Here is a 22,721-nt window from a genome sequence, read left to right as displayed (position 1 = left end):
AACGGTGCAATCATTCAATCATGAATGCACTAAGACTGATTAAAAGTACACAAGATGTTTTCAGAACTGCCTTAAAATATGAATAGGTTGATATTTATACCAGCATAGGCTACGAGTTTATTTTAAGAAAAAAGGCACGTCTATGTAGAATCAGACATTTAACAACCCCTTAAAGCTTGAATAGAGTGATCCTTGTTTTATGAGCAGATGTCTGAGCAACAGCTTGGCAGAACGATCATTGAATATTAGACTTTTTAGGGACACACCCAATACGATTAATGTTTTTCTAAAGGGGCTGATTGTTTGTTTTTGATTAGTACAGAAACTCAGGATTACATCTACATATGGATGCAAGCCCCAACATGATAGATGAGAGTCATCACAAGGTTGACAATACCATCATGCCATTTTAGTCACAGCATACAGTTCAGTTAGAAACACTGGTCACACGTTTTACCATTTTATTGCAAACTGGACATAAAGTTTTACCTGACAGAGAAGGCTCAGCTCAAATGATGGCTAGAAACCCCCATATGGACAGATGAATTTATGATAATGTGTACTGACTACAATGGAATTAGTTTAAAAACAATTAATCCATAGTAGCACGAATCTCAATATGAAGGTGCAGCAAGTTTTATGCTATAAAGGAGGAGGCTGGGGTGGAGGAGGTTAAGCTTTGCCAACAGCAGGGTGGTGCATCAGCAGGGATCAGTGAGGAGTACGTGGTATTTAAATACACCGCTATGTTGAGAGAAAAAGCTGTGACTAGCTATGGGAACTTGGAGGCTATTGGTTTATGACTACTGTGTCCTGCATGAACTACTGCTGAGCTTCAGTTGTACTGCCATTTCAAGTATATCTATACTGTTCAGATTAGCAAATAAAGTGCTTTTTTAATCATTATAAATGAGAAATATGTCTCAACAAGAAACTACATCATTGTTCATCCAATCCTGAGGTGTTTTCATTCTGTTTATCCAGGAAGTGAACAAGCACAAGTTGACCACGGTACCATTCAAATTTAGGATGCACAGTTGGTAGCAGATGCTTGTCTGTAGTATTTCATTTTAAAGCTGGCATTTAGCACAAGATATTTATTATTGTACAAACAGATCTGTTTTAATGGTCAAAGATGAGAAAAATGTTTGCATTTTGGGAGTGTACCACCAAAAGAAGTAAAAAAAAAATATACGGCATCGGCCATCTGCTGAACTGTAATTTTAAAATCCACATAAGCCTTGATTTTTTACAAGTGGTTCATCTCTAATTCCAGGTATTTTCAACATTAAAACTACAAAATTTTAGGGCTGACACCTTCCACTCAGTTAATCGATGAGCTCTCAGACCAAATCTGATTGGCTGGACAACTGCAGTGGGAGTGGGTGGGAAAGAAGCAGCAGTAAAGTAGAAAATGCCATCTTCTGGTTGTATTGTAGTCATTAAGAACTAAACACATAGAGTTCTGTTTGTATTGAAGTGCCACTGAAAGCACCACTGCTCCACCCTTCGCCACAGACTCCTGATGCATGTTCTGTTCACCAGCTGGTCCCTTTAACTAATGAAAATGCATGCAAATGTAAATGTTTGATGCAATAAAATAATAAGCATTGTTTCCTGGTCTCTGAAAGATTTTCTTTATGTCCAAAAAAAGCTGCATGCTGTTTGGGCTGTAAAGCTATTTGGACATTTCAAAGCAGGGGCAAGAACGACTGGGCTCTGTAAATAGTTAACATTATAAAAAGACAACAGTTTTTAGTTATTTTGTATATGATTCTAAATAGCTATTGTGCAGTGATCATGGTGCATGCTGGTCAACCGATTCAGTCGTTAATAACAAGGTTTAAGAGGCTAAAAATGATCAAAAGGCTGTAAAAAGCTTGTTATGTTTATTTTCAAGTCTATTTCAGACTTCCAGGAGGGGTTAATAAGGACACTTTAAAATAATAAAAAAAAACAGCAACCAACACATTAGTTGGTGAGTGTAATTTCAGTGAACCAAATTTTATTTTTGGTGGTTGGCAATCTGCTGACTTAATTGTTATATGGACCCTTTGGCAAAATAGGGAATTTAAGTAAATACGTTTTTAATGTAATCTTAAAAATTGATTTATTTTTCACCTGCTTCGCATTTTTGTTTTTTTGGGGGGCTTTAATCATTTCTGTATTCAGCATCAGTGTGACTTCATGGCTGTTTTTTTTCTGCTGAAAACATAGGAAGTATCTACTCTTCCAGATAAACTCAGCAGAAAAAAACAATAGGCAGCCAAACAGGTAACTGATTTTAGACGTGTAGAGCTGAAAGGTTTACTTGTATGCATCATATTTCCTCTATAATAAACACATTTAGTGAGACTTGGAATTTCAGTATTGTTGTCATAATGCCCCAGCAGAAAACTTGACTATAAAGCAGCTAGCTTCAGCAGAGGCAAAGAGACCATCTTAGATCTTTAGTGGCACTATTTAGCTTTTAGTTCTTCTAACATGTTACACAAGTCTTTACTGGTTTCCATCCGGCACTCGAGCTAATTATTTGCATCATCACTTGCTGTTAAAACAAACACCGTCTAAATTGTGTACGTATATTTGTTTGTACAGGGAAGCACTAATGCAAGCAAACAGAAGCTTTTCCTTTGATTAAATCAAGGCTACCTTAAGCAGCGTTAACGACCTATGCATGTTGCCAAGAGCTCATGCAGAGAGAAATAAACAAGGGGGAAAAAAAAGAAGTATTCCATCAAGTCCCTCATACTGGCTCTAAATTTCCCTCAGGATCAATTAAAACACAAGATCAATTTACCTTTTGACTCCATAGGCCATGTTCAGCAGATTGTCCAACCTGAGAAACACAGACAGCAACACGCAGCGACATTAATGTGATTGTGAAGAAAGCTTTTAATGAGGCTGATGATGCTTTCTGACAGGATGACAGAGATGATGCTGATATTAGTTCTGGTCAGTTCTTCCATTCAGGTGATTCCCCAGACTGTACCTTTATTAACTTGACCGACTAAACTGGTTTTCCAGTGTTCGTCCTACACAAACAGCCGAGACTGAAGGCTACGCTGGAAACCCTGCAGCTTTATCACTGTTTTTCACAAATTAAAGCCCAAAGTGGACTAAACTGCCCCCAAAAAGCCAAAATGATTAGAACTTGTTTTGATTAATCCACCAGAGTATTACTAATCTCATTCTGTAAGATCTGCTCAGAGTGTGTCATCGGGATAAAATGTGCAACAGGAGGAACACAGCAAAGTTGAAAATGTGAAAATGGAGATGAATTATTCTGTCCAGAGTACTGAGGAGCTCCAACACAGAATATTTTCATGATACTGCTGTGAGACTATTTAAATGCTAATTTCAAAACGCCTCAGACTTCACAAGCAGTATTAACTAGGCTTGGCCCTGATTAGATTTTTTTTTTTTCCTTTTTTTTGGTGTGCCCCTTTTACCTGAAGCGCTGTGCCTGCTGTGCGAGGGGTCCTGGGTACCTTCGATTGGGCGACTGATACAGCTGGGACAGCAGGGCCTGGCTTGTCTTCTGGCTCGGGTTGTTTGCAAACTTGACTGTGATTGGTTCTGTGGCGCCAGGCGGCTTCTGACAGTTCAGACCTTTGATGGCCTCCTCAGCCTCGACCCGTCGATCAAAACGAATAAAACCAACTCCTCTGGAGACGCCTGGGGAGAGAACAGGAGCACAATGTTATTTCTGCACAAAGTGCTTTTTAAATTAAAATAAAAACACTCCAGGACTATGATTCTCAACTGGTCTAGACTCAGGACCCACCCAAATCAAGACCCACATTTATAAAAATGTTCAACAGTAAATGTTTTCTTATTGAATAAAGTTGCAGTCTGGATCTTTAAAGGAAACTCATGCATGACGGAAAAAAGGAGGAAAACTAGCATGTTTTACACCGTGTTTCCCTATGATTACCTGTGCATTTTTTGCCAATTTACAGATATGTTGGGAAATTACCTCACTAGACTGGAAAAAAAAGTTTTTATGGCAAGATTGGCAGATAAATTTGTGACATTTTGAGGAAATATTTAAATTTACCCATCTTAAAAAATAATGTACAGATACAAGTCCACCAAGGACTTCAGTACTTCATTTGGAAAACTGAAAACAGCTCTGTGACTCACTTTTGTGTCCTGAACCACCAGTTGAGAACCACTGTAAAGGACATCCTGAAGCATGCATCTCACTTATTTACAAACTGGTGGGCAGATTTTAGCTTTAAAGGATAGCTATCAGTATTAGCAGACATGAGAATTTTTGGCTTTATTTACAGCTGATACATCAGTCGTACATACCGGCAGTTTAATATAATGGCCTTCAATATCAGCAAAATATACAAATGCACCATCAGGTATAGACAGTTGCCTAAGGTCCCACACAGTCATGGAGGCCCATTATGAGCTCTGAATATCTAAAAGGAAGCTTTAAACCCAAAACAACTACCAGACTGTCTCCTTCCCCGCTCCTCTCTCAGCTTTGCTTGGCTCAGTCTCTCTTTGCACAAAAGCTACTTCGTGTTCTTAACAATATAAAAAAAAAGGTGCGTCTATATTTGGCTGTGTTAAAAAAAATACAATCGATTCTATGATTCAGATTAATTCTCATCTTTTAATCATGATCTTAATCCATATAATCAAAGATCAATCTTTACATATAGGCCTGCTTCGTGTCCTGACGGCTCCTCACAAGTCTCGGCCTTATATCGCTCATGCAGCTTGAAACTTGACTTACACCTGCCTCTAAAAGCTTTTAGACTCCAAGTCAAGGTTTGAATCCTACGCCTGATCATTTTGGATATCCTGTGCATGTTATCAATACGACCTGGATATGCATATGCAACATGTGCCACTTGGATGTAAAAAATAATGTAAATTCTACTAGTTAGGGGTCATTTTTCATGCAGACCTTCATTTGTTTAATATTGTCCCTGGTTGGAAAATTCTTTCATCTCTTTAAAATGGAAGCAAAACATCCCCAGCCCGAGTCTACATGCACCTCTGTACAGCTCCTATATTGCAGGGCTATTTCAGCCCGCGACCCTGAAATTAAAGGTCGATAATTAATCGATAATTACCCAATGCAGACAAGCATTGCACACATTTCTCAGTGATGATGCAAAGACTGAAACAAGAGACAAAACACCAAACCCACACCAAAAAACATGAGAAGCAGGAAACACCCTAAGCACAAGATAAAAGTGAAGTAAGAGAAAGAGGGAAAAAGGCGAGTTTGATTTATTTGATAGAGAATCAGCAGCAAATAAATGTCCCATGTAGGGACAGTGGAGGGCAGAAGAGAACAAGATCATGAGCATAAGACTGTGACAAGGAAACAGAAAGATTAATGGTAAAAACATTGTGGTAGTTTAAATTTTACAGACTGCTGGAGCCTCACAAAGCATTACTGGCGGCTCATAATTTACTTGTGCAGTGTTATTTGTATAGTGAGCAACATTTTCAAGTTAGCTCCGTCTGCCTACAGTATTATATAAAAGAATTAGCTGTCAGTCAGCCTTCAGCCTCAGTATCTTGACTAAGTCAAGGAAAGGTCTGTTACTATCCTAGCCCAAGCCATTTTTAATACAACTCTGCTGCACATTTCTTATTGTACTTACAGGATTTGTATTATTTAATCAAAAATTACGTTTTGTTCTTGTAGTCCTCTGAATGCATTCTAGTATTTGTAAAATTTCCATGAAGTTTCAGTATCAACTTGTGTTTTGTCTTTGACAGTGAGAATATTAATAAGGAAATGTTTCAGCAATAAGAGGTTGCAGTCCTGCTTTGTGCTTTTCTTCTTTTCTTACATTTTGGTTTCTATTGTTCCATTAATACTGAATAAAACTCAAAGTGAATTTTCCTGAACAGGAGGTTTTATGTGTGAAAAATGAAGCCCACCATTCTCTTCGTTGCATGCCTGAAGGAATATTTTGTGTTTCCGCAGCACAGAACTATTGGGAAATGTCTCGGTGAAAGATTCTGTTGATTAGTGTTTCATGAGGGTGCTGCTCCACATGACAGTTGAAAAATGGAGAATATAACCGCTCTAAGTGCATTTCATTTCCTGCCTGAAACAGGCATTGCATGTACACCTGGGGACGGGAATAGGAAGGGGTGAGAGCAGGAGATGGTAAGTACAGGCAGAAAGAGACAGGACGAAAAAAGACTTTATGAAGAATTAAGATCTATTTTGCTCCCATCTAGGCTGTTTTTTATGAAAAACTTGTGGGAAATCATGCTTTTGGGGACATGGTGCTTCTACAGCTGATTCAAACCTCAGAGTGGCTTATGTCGTTCAAGGAGTCAGTGAGGGAAAAAAAGGGGGGGAGGGAGAAAACCATGAACAGACGTGTGCTACTCACCAGTCACCTGGTCCACCAGAATGCGTGAGGTAATGATACGTCCGTACTGAGAGAAGAGCTGCTCCAGTTCTTTCTGAGTCATAGTTTTTGGCAAGCCACTGACATACAAATTTGCATCTCTGATGGAGGCGGAGCTTGGACGTGCGTAAGAAACCTGCAGGTGGACACAGAAACTTTACATTACTGTGACATCTATAGCCGCTTTTAACAAGAGAAAAGCATCCAGATGCCTCCAATTCAAACTACAGAGAATAAGCTACTCATCATCAAGTGTTATTAGTTAAAACTGAGAAGAGCTGCAGATTCTGTGACTTACTTCAAACACTGAGCATGCAAATATTACCCCATATTTAACATAAGCTGCCCTTACTTTAAATACCAGCATTTGGCACAAAAAGACATACTGCAGGTATATTCACAACCACTGAATCAATGATTATTTTTCTTTTATCCATATACAGTCGCCATCACCTAAGCATATGAGAGAGAGAGAGTGGGGAAGAGGGAGCTAAGACTTTTGCAACATCCCTCCAGTGAATGCACAGATTAAGTGATGTCTCCTTAACACTGGATGCTTCTAATGTCCTAATTTTTTGCTGCAGCTGCTGCTACCCTGCACTATTAGTTTAGGATGATTGTTGTGATATGTCATAAATAATCTCCATCACACAGCTTAAAATGAACATGTCCACATTCATAGTTCACCCCTGTAAATTTTGAACCAACCACTGCACACAGGAGGAGGCAGAGCAGAGGAGACAGAGGGGGAAGAAATGAGAAAAAGGCATGTAAGAACAAAAATTACCCTAACCCAATCTCAGGCTTTAGTGTACACAATTAAAAGAAGGCTGTGTTGATAATCGGGTGGAGCTTAGTGCTAACCAGCTCCCAATGACAATATTCTAATGATTTAAACAAATACCTACATAAAGCAAAGCTAACATCCATTATAAATCGAATTTTGAACTTCGGACACACATATACTTAAAACTGTGTATAAAGCCATTCAGCAGTTAGATTCCCTAACTACCTGAAACATAAACAAAGATCAGTGCACTCTTTATTTAAAACTAGGGGTGTGACGAGATCTTGTGCTGAGAGATCTTGCAAGACTAAAACATCACAAGATTTCACGCCAAGGTTAAAAAGGTCTCAAGATGAATAGGCTGTGGATACACAGTTATGCAGGGATCATTAAATAGTCCAATTTAAGTGGAAAGAAACAGTGCACAGCTGATTCTCCATCATCTGTTTGAATCTCCGCTGACCAACCCCCCTACCACCCTTGTACTCCCATGCTTGTCCAAGCTGCACGTTACCTGCAGACTAAAGAAAACAAATCATAACACTGTGCAATAAACCTGCTGCTGTACATCTGTGTGGAGTCACAGTGAGAAGAATTCAGTGTTAAACAGTGCACAATGCACGCAGATTCTTGCACAGGGACAGCTTGCCAACTGATGATGTGCCTAACATCCTCGACTTTTGCTCCTCCTCGCTGTCTCAACTTTCTCCGTTTATATCACCGTGTCTGTCACTCATCCATCAGCTGTTGGCTGCATGTCACATCGATCACAGACTTCATTCAAGTAGCCCATTACACACCGCAAAGGTAAACATATATACACCCAGCTGGGAAGTGCGCTCTGCGCTCCAAAAACTGGAGATACAGTTGCTAATAATTGTGGCGTTTTCTGTCCGGCGCTTTTTGTCAAAGCCCACATCTCCTGCAGTTTGCATTAAACATGTTATTAACAAGCAGATTTCTCTGTGTTTATGATAAGAGGACGAGAAACTGTTTTAGTTGATGCCGCTTTTAACATTTCAGTCTTTTGCAGGCCAAATCATATTTAAATGTTTTTTTTTTTTCAAAATATAAAGTTAGCTCAGGTTTATCAAACTGCATACATCTTTATTTTTACTGTAGAAATAGGAAGTGGAGTAATGAGGGTGTGACACTATTAAAATGGATGAATATTTGATATGAAGTGCTGCTAAATGCATGTTTGAGTCATGGCTAGACAAGACAAACCATATGTAAGGAGTGGAATTTAGTAAATGAGGATTAATAGTGAGATAAGTGTCTCATCACACTCCCATTTAAATCTGATGCCGTTAAACAGCTGCTTTCCTCTCCTCTTAAGGACAGACCTGGTAAAGATCAGCCTTTTACATTCAACAACGCCGCAGCATGATGGTTTGATTCTGGAAAAAATAATTCACCTTAATTGTGAGAAAACCACATTGACATTTGTTTCTCTTTTCGCTAATACAGCAGAAGTGACCGCAAGGCAACCCGGTATCTCTTCCATACAGTCTGAGGATAATTATGGATGAATGACAATGCTGGGGCTAAAAGAAACATCTTTACGTTGCAGCTGAAGCGCCACATGGAAAAGTAAATTCTGCCAGAGGTAATCAGATAATGATTAGTGAGACGATCCTAGATTACCCCTAACCTGTTGTGTTTAAATTATTAACAATGTACAAACAGCCTACTGTTTTTAAGACAGTTAAGCAGATACCCCAATGCAAGCAATTTCATCCTTCCATCAATTTTCGACAACATTATCCTGTTGTGGGTCACGGAGGCGGCTGGAGGCCATCACACTGGGCGAGAGGCTGGGTACACCCTGGACTGGTCGCCACTCAACTGCAGGGCTTGCAAGTAAATTCAGTGACTAAATAACATGAACACTTTCGGAATGAAAGCACCGTGTGAAAACATGGGCAGTCAAAAAAAAAAAAAGGGATTCAGCTTTTTACATTCAAAAGCACAAACAAAGACATGTCAGGCATGGACATATTCTACAGAGACAGACATGTCAGTCGCATGCAGGGTGCCGTAATTTCAACTTCTGAACACAGCAGGGGTGCTTCAGTTTTGAAACTATGACACCTTAATGAGGAAGATAAGACTTTGACGAGCTAGAAGTAGATTTTTGAGGGTAAAAACTGACCAGAAGTAAGTTTGGCTGTCATCAAGGAGACTAAAATGTTATTACTTGACTCTAGGGTGTTCACAATCCATGGTATTTCTACATTTGATTGATTGATGGATGAGTGTTTTACATTTATCTTAACTTTTTAATCTGATTAAATTAGAGCAAAGAAAATGAACAGATTAAAAGCGATAAATCTAAGGACTTTAAAGTGACATAAACTTGACTATAGTGAATGAACCTCTTATGCTACAGACTAGATTTTAAATAGCCACTGTGCTCAGTGACTAACATGATTTTCTTAACGTGAGTGGTCATTCTGTCTCCGGAGTGAACTCTGCTCATGTTCCCCTTAGTGAGTTAAAATTTGAACCGTTCAGTTCACCATTTACACCTTCAGGGCACAAAACTATTCGTCTGTTTTTGTGTTTTAAGAGAGTAGAGAGAAGAAGGGAAGTAAAACAAGCAGATTTAAATTGTCTGTGAAACAAACTGAAACAAGTTTGATGATAAATTACAACTAATGCATGTACCTTGACTAATGTGAATGCATTTAGTTAAACTACAAGGTGTTCCTGTCAGCTATATTTGTGAATGTTTGTATTCATGTTTTTGCTGCAATACTGGAAAATATAAAAACACGTTTCCTTGTACAAATCAATAACAGCCAGGACTGCAACAAAATGTTCCTTTGCCTACTGCAGCAAGAATCTCATCTGCCGATGGCTGATTTTGGGCCCAAGACACGTACTGATTTATTTAATAAGGGACAGTGCACATTAAGTAACACATTGCAAGTAAGTATAAAACATTATAGTCTCAAGCAGTTAGATTTACTCAAACAAATCACAAATTTTCAAGTAATTTGTGACTGGTGCATTGCGATTTACCTTACAGTTGACCTCTTGTTTTTTCCCCCTTGTACCCTTTCTATAATTGTTGGAGTAAAATGGCAATAAGGATGATGCACTGCAGTAATTTGTCTTGTCCACACCCTGGTTTGTCCTCCTGTCAAGTTCATGGGCAGTGACAGATCAGTCCACCAGGAAAAAAAAAGTTAATCTGGTGCATTTGCTGTCCATCATCTCAGTTGGAAATGTGACAGAGATGGATGCAGCATCGGGCCTGTTTAGACGTCTCGCATTTTAAAAATAAATTCATAATTTCCAGATACGGCTCAGGACAACAGAGCTTATGTTGCTGCCTCTCCAAAGTAATCTCGCCCAGTCGAGTCTCTAAAGTGAGAAGATATGTGCACAGCCCCCAGCACCTGTCTGGATAAATATGCAGCATAAATCAACATTCGTCCATAAACACAGACAGGTAATAGAAAACAGAGCGAAAGCAGAGAGTCATCTACCAGGTCCTGCAGATCAATACATCATTACACCCCTGAGTAGTCATAAAGTCATTTTTTGCCCAGTGCACCGTCCCGTTTTCAGTCATGTAGACATTTCTACAATAACATGCAGAGGATAGCGATGCAGCCTAAATGTAGGAGCTGATGGCTGTGTGGAGGATTAATACAGAGTCCCCTCTGTCTGCTGGCACCACTGTTCATTACCTGAATAGCACCAGTGATATATTTAATTAGAGTCTTAAATTGTCCTATACCAAGTCCCTCTCTGCAGTCTTATGCAATGGATTGTATGAAAAGGATTTACTCACTTTAATTAAACCTTCAAAAAGGATTCCTTTTTGTGCTCTCAGATCGATAAGAGCTCCACTCGGTCACCCCATCTCTCTCACTCTCGCCTCGCTCCCGCCCTGAAGGGAAGGCTGACAAAGCGAACGTGAAAGCTAAAGCTCCCTGCCCACAGCCAGGCTACTCCCTCGCTTCTCTTCATCCCTCCTTCCCTCCCTCGCAGTCTCACCTTCACACTTCATTTGATGCTAATGTTTGCAAAGTATATTCCTCTACCTCGCTGGGTTTATTTGCACTTCTGACAGAGCGGCTAGAGGATTTTGTATGTGTGATGTATAAAAAAGATGTTGCCATGTTCTACTTTCAGAGGTATGAACTGAGCATGAGGTGAGGAGAAAAAGATGTGCTCTGTTTGATTCATTAGAATGAAGAGGTACGGTTCATAACCTGCCCCATCTTCAGCTTCAGTATTCAGATGTTAAATACAGAAATTATCAAGCATGCAGCTCACAATTTGGCACCATTCACACATGAATTTCCTATCACTAAATGTATTTTTGGTCACAGACCTTTTTATTAAAACCCTCTCTGCAGATGTGAGGAGGAATCTGGTCTGCTCCTTGTAAGACCACAGAAAAACATCACATCTAATAATCTGTCTCCACCATCCACAAATCCTGCAGCACTATACAAAGCAAATGAGGTTTTCCCGCAACACATTGAGTGCTACATTGCCTGATGAATGCTAATGGCAGCCACCTCCCTGTAAAGACATACAGCAGTGCTACAGCACATGCAACCATAGAAACAGTTCTGCTCTACTTGAGTCACAGGCAGAGCCGCATGTGCCCAGATTAACAATAGGCTCCCTTTCCACCCCACATTTCTCCTGCCTCATTATGCCTCGACTCTAGCCCTTAGAGCCCGTCTTCAACCGCACGTCTCAGATTTTTTTGCGGTCATGAATGGTAACAGTTTTCAGTGAGTGGAATATGACTCCCTGATTAGGTCGCTCTCTAGAGATAAGAATGAACATGTCCATGCCTGTTAGCCGATTTCTAAATTTAATGTGCAGAAAATCTTACCTTGATGGTTTTGGTCTGAAGTCTCAAGCCATTTAAGGTGTTGATGGCTTTTTCTGCATCCTTCGGGTCCACGTAATTGACAAATCCATAGCCTAGGCTCTGCCCTGCAAACACAACACAAGAAACAACATATTCAATAGGGGTGGGAGAAAAAAATCAATACAGCATAGTATCGCAATATTTTGTCTGGTGATATATCGTATCATCTCGTCCATCAAGTATCAATTTTTTTTTTGAATTAATTGCTAATTTGAACTGAAGTCTATAATAGAAAAATAAAATCAATTGTTTGTCCAGTGAGGTTGACAGAGGTGATGGTCGTAGAGCAGGAGAAAGCAAACATGGCTGCAGCAGGGGAAGGACATTAGAATGAAAGCAGGGCACGAATGAGAGGGGCAGGACACATGAGGTTAGCAAGAAGTGCTACATGAAAATGAAATACTGCAGAAATATGACAAGCATGAGGGCAAGACTAAAGCTCAATCAGCTAAATAGTTGAAAAAACTACTACAGATCGCAATATATCGCAATACTCACTGTATTATAAAATGTTTAAAATCACAATAAAATCAAATCATGACTCAAGTATCATGATAATATTGTATCGTAGGGCCACTAGTGATTACCATCCCTAATATTTAATGAAAGCAAAGGCTAAAAACAAACCCTGACAACGATTTTATTAAGAACAACGCTGTTTTTAGGCTGTTATAGCACAAATTCAGCGATACAAGACAAAATAGACAGGTTTTGACTCAATGTATCATCATTACATACAAGGGTTGCATGATATTGGTAACAGATATTAGCTGAAAATATCTGCAAACATGGATATTTTTTGCAACCAATATGTTGGCTGCAAATATCCACCTATATGTGCTGTAAATATCAGCTGGCTATGCACTAGCCTAGTACCTACCCCTCTGTTTGTATCTAAGAAAAGCTGAGCCCCCCCAGGGCCCACCTGTAAAAAATAAACTTCAATTTCAAATGTTTTCACTGACAAAATCTCATCTTAATAAACCTACCTATTTAATAGGTTATGACAAAAATCTCTGTATGTATGAACTATTATAATTACGACAGTGTTTAAGGGCCACTCTACAAAACAAAAATTAAGAGAATCAGTTAATTTTCAGGGAAAATTTCCGTTTTCTACTGTAAAACCGTAAATTTATATGAAGCAAAACTTTGAACTTTTGAGGATTATGAAGTTGAGTCCAGATGACTGCAAAAATCAGACCAGATGAAGCAGTTTTCTTTGCACAAGTCCTGTAGTTCAGAGCCTGATCAAATAATACTTTTAATGGCACTGAGTAAGAAGCACTTCTGACTTTATCCCAAATTAATCAAATTATCATTATCATTTGGACTAAGAAGAGACATTTTAGTAAACTGGGGTTATCCAAACATTTTTTTAGTTTGGTTTCTTGTAAAATTGTGACTTGGCAATGTTATACATTTTTTACTTTAAAAACTTGAAATTGTTAAGGTTAGAATGTAAAATTTCAATGGAAATGTAAGGTTTCATTAAAACATTAAACTCAGAGATTCTGGGTTTGGTTTCTTGTAAATATACAAACTTTATTATCCCCAAAAATATGCCTTTTCTCAAAAATTAACAGATCCTCCATCATATTTTGAGTCTTTTAGGCAGGTACAAATATACCACCATATATTATGTCTCTAATCATGAATCTGAAAAAATACAGACAGACATCAGAGAAGACAGGCCCTCTTCCCCTGAGATCTTTGGTGCCCCCTCTAGGGGTGCCCTCAGGTTGGGAACCACTGCACAAGTAAGTTCTGAGTTTTAAGGAGATCTACATCAGCTAAAGTCTTTTTTTCCCATCCTCATTCCTAAAACTTAGTTTGTTTTAGCACTGAAGTTATCGTTTTCCATTTTTGTTTATCCAAAATCTAAAAGACTGACATTTAAGGCCTGACCTATATATACACAAACATCAAAATAGATATCCGCTTTGGTAAAAATGTACCTGTAAATATCGGTGTTGAATGTCGCCAAAAAATCCAATATCGTGCATCCCTGTTAATTACAAAGTGTGAGCAAGATAATATTTTGTAGTATTTTGGAAAAACTGTTGCATAAACCCTCACCACATGCCTTAAAGTTTACTTTTTTGCATAAAGAAAAGTGCAAATCAACAGAACCTAATAATTTACAAAGACAACTAATAGGCATTGGTATTCATGTTTTGGTATTGATGTGTGATTACAGTTATGATGGACAATATTACAATTAGCAGGGAAAATATGAATTAGAACTGAATTTCATGATTGAAGATACTGTGGGAGAATTGATAGTCAATTATGGAAGAAGTCTGATGGGATGTTAAAATTGCAATTTACAATTTCTTTATATGTAAAAGAAACTACAATAGCATTGTGTCAGAGAAATTGTGGAATATTAGGGGATCACACACACCTTCAGGGACTGATTGAAAATCAGTTAAAAAAGAAAAATTATTCTAGGTGTGACTGTCCCTTTAGACTCTCAGCTGATTTTTCCCAGGAGTTGTTCATAATGGGATTTACAGCACAGATCACAGATAAATGTTTTGGATACTTCTGTTGATTGCCAAAAAAAAAGGATGCAAAAACTCAAACAAGCCTAAACAATTAACAGTCGACTGCGAGTCTACAGATGAAGATGGACATTTTTATATGTAGTTTAAATTGTGTCAAAATATATTTGTATAGTAATATGGGTTGTTACAAAAGAGGTATTAGCCAATAGTAATGCAGTATAAACCATGCTCAGCTGGAATGTGCCACCTGTTGTTAGTTTCATGCCAAATTCTATTGTTTTGTTTTAATTTCATTTGATTCCTGTACTTTTCTTATGTACATACTTTTGAAAAACATCCTATGTCACAGAAATTATGTTGTATCTTGCAAAACATAAAACAAACAGTTCAAAAATGATGATATATAATGCAAATGCATCATGAGTACTTGCTAGGTTATCAAGGAAAATGTAGAGAATAATGATAGTTTCGAAGTGTGCATTTCTCAACTAAAAACAAATATTGAGTACCATGAAAAATACAAAACCTGAAGTTGTTAAAGCAATGCTTTCAATTATGAGTTTTTTTCCCCCCTTTTTTGAAAATAAAGGTGCTTTTACAAAGTGCAGTAGTGGCACCATTGTTAACTTAAAGGCCTTTCTGCAGACATTTTTTCACTTAATACAAATAATAGTTGCAGCCTTATACGGGATTTTGCATTTGCACAGCCTGACATCGTGATTGTGGTTAGACTAGCCGTGCAGCACTACTTGGCAAGTTTAAAACATGAATACCGACAGGTTCAGTTCATTTTTTCTCAAAAACAGTATTTTACCAAAGTGTGAGGACTTTTCTCGCTCCCATGGTGAACAGAATCAATGCAGCTTAACGTTCAGTCTCAATAATACGAGATTAAAAAAGAACAGTTGATCTTTTTTCCTTATTTGGCAGAGCATGAACAACGCAGAAATCATAATCTTATTTTCAACAAACATCTATTAGTCTAACAACCTCCAGTAAAATCTCAAAATGACTCAAAGACAAACGTCTTAGATTAAAAACGACAGGCGACTCCTCGGCTTTCAGCAGCTCATCTCTGACACAGTGCAGCAGCCGCGGCTCAATGTGTTCCCCTCCCTCCACAGTTTATCTCTAAAATGTACAATAGATTGACACCCACTCTTTATGTGCACAGAGGCAATTCAATTTCCTCCACCCACACTGCTGGGTCTCTCTGCAATTCCACTGCCGGTCAAGTTCACCATCTCGAGCTGCTTCAGCATATTAAAACGGCACGCAAACTACTTGGTTTTTAACTAAGACTTTATGAGTGGTTATTTCCACCGGGCCAAAATCACATGAAAGGTTCAAAGAAATGACTGAGCATGCATAGATGTAGTAAAGGAGAATCCAATAAATCCACAAGTGTCCACTACTCACACAATTCAGACAGCTCTTTAAAATCAGACTCTTTAAACTCTTCTAAGGCATCTTGTTAGCTACATGTTCTCAATTTCTGCACAATGTCAGACCTCTCAGATAAATACATTTTATATTTTTCAAAGATGTCACAAGAACTTATTTGTATATCAGTAAGGATAATTTAAACAGACAGCAGTGTCAAATATGGCTTGCAGCATTAACACCCTATATGCCGCCATACTGTCTTTATTCGTCTTCCCACCATGAATCACTGCTCTCATGGGTTTATTCTGCTGTGATCAAATAAAGTTCATAAACTTAATTTCACCTTGCATCTCTGGGACTGTTATAGCCAGGAGAAACATGCCGAGCCTTTGAAATCAGCTGGTGAAATGACACTTTTACTTAAGCCTGGAGGGTAACGCCTGCCTTCCTGTGTTCTACTGTACATGCTGCACATGGGCCCTTACAGTGATATCCTCCTATGGAAACATCAAGCACCAGCTACACTGTCAGCCATGACTGGGAGGCCTTTAACATGTTCCTATTATGAACAAGTTGCTCACTTTCAGTTGTCATTAAGGAGTGGAGGAGACATGCTGTGATGCACTTTCAAACGCAGAGCTGCACCCAGTGAAAGGCGAGAGCTGCCCATAGTGGGAGGAAAAAACGACACAAAGACTAAGCTGCAGCAGCGGCGGCAGCAGCCAAGGCGAGAACATTTAAAGCAGAGAGGAAGCATGCATCTCTCTGGTGATTACTTAACATCTGATGTAGCACCAGCACACAGATGTAGGCTGGCTTAAATCCATTGCCACGGGGCCGAGGGAGAGACAAAAGCAACACAGTCTGGAGGGGATAGGATTTTATGTAGAGCTGAAATTGAAATCAGAGCATCGTTCCTGAGAAATGACTCGGAGGCTTTGAATAACATTAAGGGCCTAATTTCTCCCCCAACTGAGTCTGAAGTCAGTTTTTCTCGTCCCAATTCAGGCTTTTATCAGATAAAAAGGATTTCTGAAAATGCTGGTTTAACGGCTTCATTTATGAGACACTGCTGGTTAGATGCCATTTATGTGCACCCAGTCTACTGCAACATACCATCCGTTTTATTCTTAAACACTGCAAAGACAAAATCTAGTTCTTAAAGGCAGAAACAGCCATCTTTCCTGAAATAGCCCAACAATCCAAAAGGATGTTTAAAATCACTAATTTCACGAATATGACAGAACACAATCTAAAAAGACATTGCAACTCAGACTATGAACCATCAAACTGATAAGAATCAGCATACGGAGACTTTGGCTCAAATGCTGACCTGCAGAAATTGTTAGAGCTGACATCTTTAGTTTATTTATGATTAAACGGGAAGACTTCAGATGGTAGGACAGTTTCTATCTCATTGTCCAGGGACTAGTGTGTAGGGATATCCAGCTATAGTTGTGTGAAGGAAGTTTAAAATTAAATGTTTCTGAGGAATAAAAATCTGTTATCTGTTGTTTCTGAGGGGTTTTCCTAATTACTGACCCTGCCAAGCTTGAGAAAAGAGATGGACTGATTGTAAATTCAGGACGGATGCCGATACTGATATCGATTCAAGGTTGATCAAAGTTCCCAAGGTAACATTTTCTGCCCAATAATAAATCTCCCCTTAAATCAGAGAGGAGTGATACATTACATAAATCATTTGCCAAACTGCTGCAAAGCCACTCTACAGATATACTGCTGAATGTAAAGTATAAGAATAATCTCATGCTGCCTGTTAGCAGCACAGCTTCTTTTGACTATGCTGAATGTTTTTATCTCCAGAAAAAAACACAGTAAAAGCACCACTGTGGAGGCATGATTATGGGCCCAGCAACAATGACCACAAAGTAATTTGAGATGCAGGACTTGTGGGTAGTGTCAACACTATCTAGCATTACCCGAGAGGTATTATGTTTGCAAAAAGTAACAAAATAAAAGCCATTACACAGTGGCTGTCATCCTTGCTTCCTGTTTTAAGTAAAGAATAAAAACTGTAGGTAAATAAACCAGGTGGAAAACAAACACATCAGCACCTGTAGACTGCCACCAATACAACGTAGGATTTAATCACAAATCAGTGATCAATAAAACTGCACAATTTTCTTATGTTCATTTAACTTCAATCAATTCATTGAAACCCAAAAAGAAACTTAAAAACAAAAGGATTTTCACAGGCCATCTGTAAGATTAGATTAACTATAAAAAGTAGATTAATTAGGGCAGCAATAAATAACACCTAACATTCTACAGAGGGATTTAATACATTATATTTAGTTATTAATCTAAAATAGTTGTGATAATTGTGAAAGCATTATTATTTCTCTGACTAACAGAAGTAATAAAATCCACGACTGTTGCATTGCAAGGGTTTGTAAACATTAACCTGAAAGAAATGTGCCCTTCTATGTGTGACGAATTTCCTCTACCAACTATTTCTATATATTTATGGTTTTTCCACTCATTTATTTTCCTTTATTGCCCATTTTTCCAGGTGTTAAGTGTATCTAGGTTTGATTAATGCATTTGATGCAAACATTCATGTGATCATGACTTCTGTCAGAATAGAGCTGGCCTACTATGACCTCTCTTGCCCTTTTCATTCGGCTAATCTTCCATTTCCTTAATAGAAATGCTGCTCTGCTTCATATGGGAAAATGCTCCAAATCAGATCACCACCGATGCAAACAGCCTTCAGAATCATGTTGTGAACAGAAGATCTACACATCTCGTCTCACTAAAAATGCCGCTGCAACTGTCATCCTCAATCCAATCTAACAGAAGCTCCCAGTCGGAGAAGTCAAACGGGTGTGAATCTAAACCCCACGTTGCATGCTCATTGTAGCGAAGTCGTACACTGGAAAATAACATGACACATGCAAGTTCTCACAGATGTATTCAACTATCTGATGCACAGATAAAAGATTCACATGAATGCAGAGGTGCACAAGAACATAAATAAACATCAAGCAGCCAGTTGTATCCAATTCAGCAGCTTAGATTTTCTCCAGGACAGCTTTAAAAAACTCACCCACGGATACTATGCCATCAAAGGTAGGCACAGAATATCCCACAGTGAAATAAATTCTGTTTTACACTGGACGATACAGCAATTTGTAGACACTGCATCAAAAAAAGCAACTGCTTCTGTTAAAAAAATGTCAAATTCTAATACTGGGTTAAAAAAAAAGGTCAAACACATGACCTAAAAATGAAAGAAAATGGGATTCACCTCATAAAAAGTGACTACAAACCATGAACTAGAGCTGCTCAATTATGGTAAAATTAATCACAAACAGGGCTTGACATTAGCATTTTACTCACCAGTCACTGTGGCTAGTGTATTTGCAGAGCTACTCTCTGCTCAACATTTCCAGTAGCCTCAATTCTGTCATTGGGAAATTAGATTTGATATGCCAGCAGGGATGGTTTGGTGTGAGACTAAACAAATGTTCAATTTTCCCTCAAACCGATCAATATAGGCTCTCCTCTTCCTGTACATGTGAAACAGCACATTATAGAGACGCGCCATACTTGGCTGTTAGAGACTCAGACTCAGTTGCTCAGACATAAAATGTTCAGGTTATTTGTCAGATAAAGAGCATACATACTGTAATATCTTAGGCTGATTCTGATTTTTCCTGGTCCGATGTGCTGAAAGCAGCTTTTACCCTATACAAATTTCCATTCTTTGAAACACCACAATTGACAAAAGACAAATCATTAATGGATTTAAAAAAAACAACCTAATATTAAGTTTAAACTAATAATAAAAAACATAACTGTCAAAAAAATACTCCAGCAGGTTTCATAAACATCTCTACTTGTCACTAAATTTCGACTGGAATACTGAGTGTCAATCCCCGTGTCCTTTGTTCTCTTTAAACCTATGCCATCATTTATGGTGGAAGTGTCTTTGTGTGAGTGAAATAAAGCTTTAAAATAGGGATGAACAAAACGTAGCATGTGGCACACTTTCTTACATCTCAGTTATCCTGATTAATAATCATGGAAAGCTGAAATCAAAATTCAAACTTTTATTAATTGCATAAGCATGAACATTTTTTTAAAACCATGTAATAAACGCCTATTTTGACCATCTACACAGTCAGACTGCCTGGTTAAATCTACTTCAATCTTCTTCTGCTTTTAGAGAGGACTTTCGTCTGAAGAAGCATACTTACAGCACCACGCAGGAACCTACACTTTTGGCACAGTTTTGCTTCATCTTTGATGTTCTTATTTATTTTTTAAGGTCAGCTAAAAGATCAAACTGGGTTTTTAAAAGCTGGTCTGTAAATCTGACTCATCAGGGGGCTTCAGGAAACAATTTTCTTGGTCAAACTACATCTTCACAGCTCCCCCTTCTTATGGAGGCGTGTAGTATTATCTCAAGTCCTTTTTAACTCAAGGGCAGGCTGATTTCTAACCACCTGTTTTATTTAGTTCCTCGCACTAAATTATCTGGGAGTGCTGTGCTCCCACTTGCTCCTCCTTCCTACGCAGCCTATCAAGTATTTTTATGTTCAATCACCCGGCAGGCTGCGCTCAGCTCTGATTTTAGACAAGGATCACTTGTCGGTTCAGCTCAGCCCATTTCACACATTAACAATCAAATGTATTTCTTGTATGTATGACTGCAGAAGGAGTTTTATTCCGTGCAAAACAAACTTGACAGTTAATTTTCATCTGTGTATGAAAGAAGTCTAAATCCAGTATAAAAAAAACACAAACAAACAAAAAAAACATACTTAAAGCCCAACACGACTTCCATCCCCACATAAACACCAACCAGTGCAGGCTGATTAACTGAGTTTCATTTCAATGGAGTTTTGATTTTAGCTTCCCACAACCATGGAAAAAGACACAGATGAAGAGACTACTTACTGTGACATGTGTGGTAAACAGAGTGCAGCCTCCCTTCCTTTATCGTGGTTTCTACTCTGCAGTGAACGTACCAAATGAGCTGCACTCTTATTTTGGGTGAAAGTTGATTTTATACATCATGAGCAACAACGCAAGTTCACTCAGAACCCAATAAGCGAGCATCAATAGGTCCTTACGCCAGAATCTAAGGTATGGTTACACTTCCAGCATGCATGTCAAAGTGAAAGCACACAAAATGTTTTTACTTCAGGTTCATTTCTGGGGTTATTATTTAGTTATTCAGACCATTTACACTTATACAAAACTTCCCTGCTTCACAAAAAAGGCAAAAATCAAAAGGGTCACTTGTGCATCAGGTTATGATTGATATTTATTTAAGATCTAACTCTGTCTCCCTCTCTGACTCCGCTAATCATACAGGACATTTTGCACCTGTACATCTGTTTAGCTTAAGGTCTTAATGTAGAGTTAATTTTGCTAAAATCTGTGCATTTTTATTGTTAAATAAGGTAGAGCAGTAGGAGATATGACAAAACAAGATGTGCAAACTGTGTCCCAACAGCATGCTACCATCAGATACTGCATCACATTGTGCAGCATTGGACGCTTACTGTCCACACTGCATCTGTTAAATATTTCATTCTCTGCCCTGTGAATTTCAGTTTCTCTCCGGTAAAAAAAAAATTATGACATCGGGCCTTTTATTTTTGAATGCAGACAAACTGAAGTGCGATGCTTCGTATTGATGGCTATGAGCCAAATAGTTTTGCCTCCATGTTGACACAAGTCAGAGTTTCAACACACAGATAGATATTGATGCACAACTATCTCCACTATGTAAAGCAAGCTAATAAGCTCTGCTGAGTGAGGAAAGTGAAAGAAAATCAAGGAAATATTCCTTGGTCTTGTCATCTCCCTCTTTATTTGTTCCTTGCCTATCTCAACGCAAATGACGGGGCAAAAACTTCACGCAGACCAAACAAACTACTAACCTGACACGCCAGATGGATTTGTTTCACACATCCATCTGGGAAAGCTTCAATAGGAAACGTTTGAGAAAAGGCAGAGGCTTTGAAAAAAACTCTGCGTGTGACTGGATGAACGCTCTGTCTATCACATCTCTACATGCCAATAAGAGCAACAAAACACATGACGTAGCTGCTATCGAGCTGCATGTGTGCAGCTACTGAGGAATAACGTGAAATATGGAGATGATAGACATGTAAGTACTGGACTTTTGTCGTTTTTTAAAAGAAAACAACTCACTGCTGTTCTTTGTTCTTCTTTTCACGAAGAAATGTCGTCAAGTTCTGATAAAACTGGTGCTTTAGCAGCATCCACGCTAAACTCTTCCTCCATAACTGCAGCAGCTCTTGCTGCTGCTTGTTTACCTCACGACTCTGCTGCACCTGAAAGTACTGCCCCTCGTCGGTGATTGGTCCTGTCACTTTCTAACCGGGCCCAAACGGTTCAGGTTGGAGCTTTGCAAGATGGATTTGCCAGTGAAAAACAAGGAAACAGGCTTATCCATCTGCTTTGCAAGGTTAGCAAACTACTGCAGATGACTGGCTTGTTGTCAGGATACTACAGTAGTAATCAACAAGGGTGTAACGGCTCAGTTCATCAATAGTAAAGGGACATAAAGCCCCAGATTTACAATTCTAACAATTTTTCCCTTACCCATTATTATCTTTTTAACCATGCAGATTATACTTATTATATACTAAAATGTAAAATAGAAAGCAAAACAGAAATAAAGAGCCTAATATCACCTGATTTTAAAGCTCATGTAAACACATTACGGG

General features: G+C 38.6%; 1 protein-coding gene across 4 annotated transcripts in view; it reads right to left on the bottom strand.

Moving 5' to 3' along the window:
* elavl2 (ELAV like neuron-specific RNA binding protein 2) overlaps positions 1-22,721 on the bottom strand; it is a 61,688-nt gene that overhangs the window by 5,585 nt on the left and 33,382 nt on the right. For 2 of the 4 annotated variants that reach the window (XM_041779605.1, XM_041779606.1), the window contains exons 4-7: positions 12,056-12,159; positions 6,384-6,537; positions 3,453-3,678; positions 2,801-2,839 (exon numbers count right to left, since the gene is read on the bottom strand). In XM_041779605.1, the coding sequence (XP_041635539.1) occupies positions 2,801-2,839; positions 3,453-3,678; positions 6,384-6,537; positions 12,056-12,159 (523 nt within the window). The remainder of the gene's footprint in view (positions 1-2,800; positions 2,840-3,452; positions 3,679-6,383; positions 6,538-12,055; positions 12,160-22,721) is intronic. The other 2 variants (XM_041779608.1, XM_041779607.1) reach the window with 2 other exon arrangements.

This window comes from Cheilinus undulatus, linkage group 22 (genome assembly GCF_018320785.1).
Source record: "Cheilinus undulatus linkage group 22, ASM1832078v1, whole genome shotgun sequence".
Classification (NCBI taxonomy): domain Eukaryota; kingdom Metazoa; phylum Chordata; class Actinopteri; order Labriformes; family Labridae; genus Cheilinus; species Cheilinus undulatus.
This window is presented reverse-complemented; position numbering and strand designations above follow the sequence as displayed.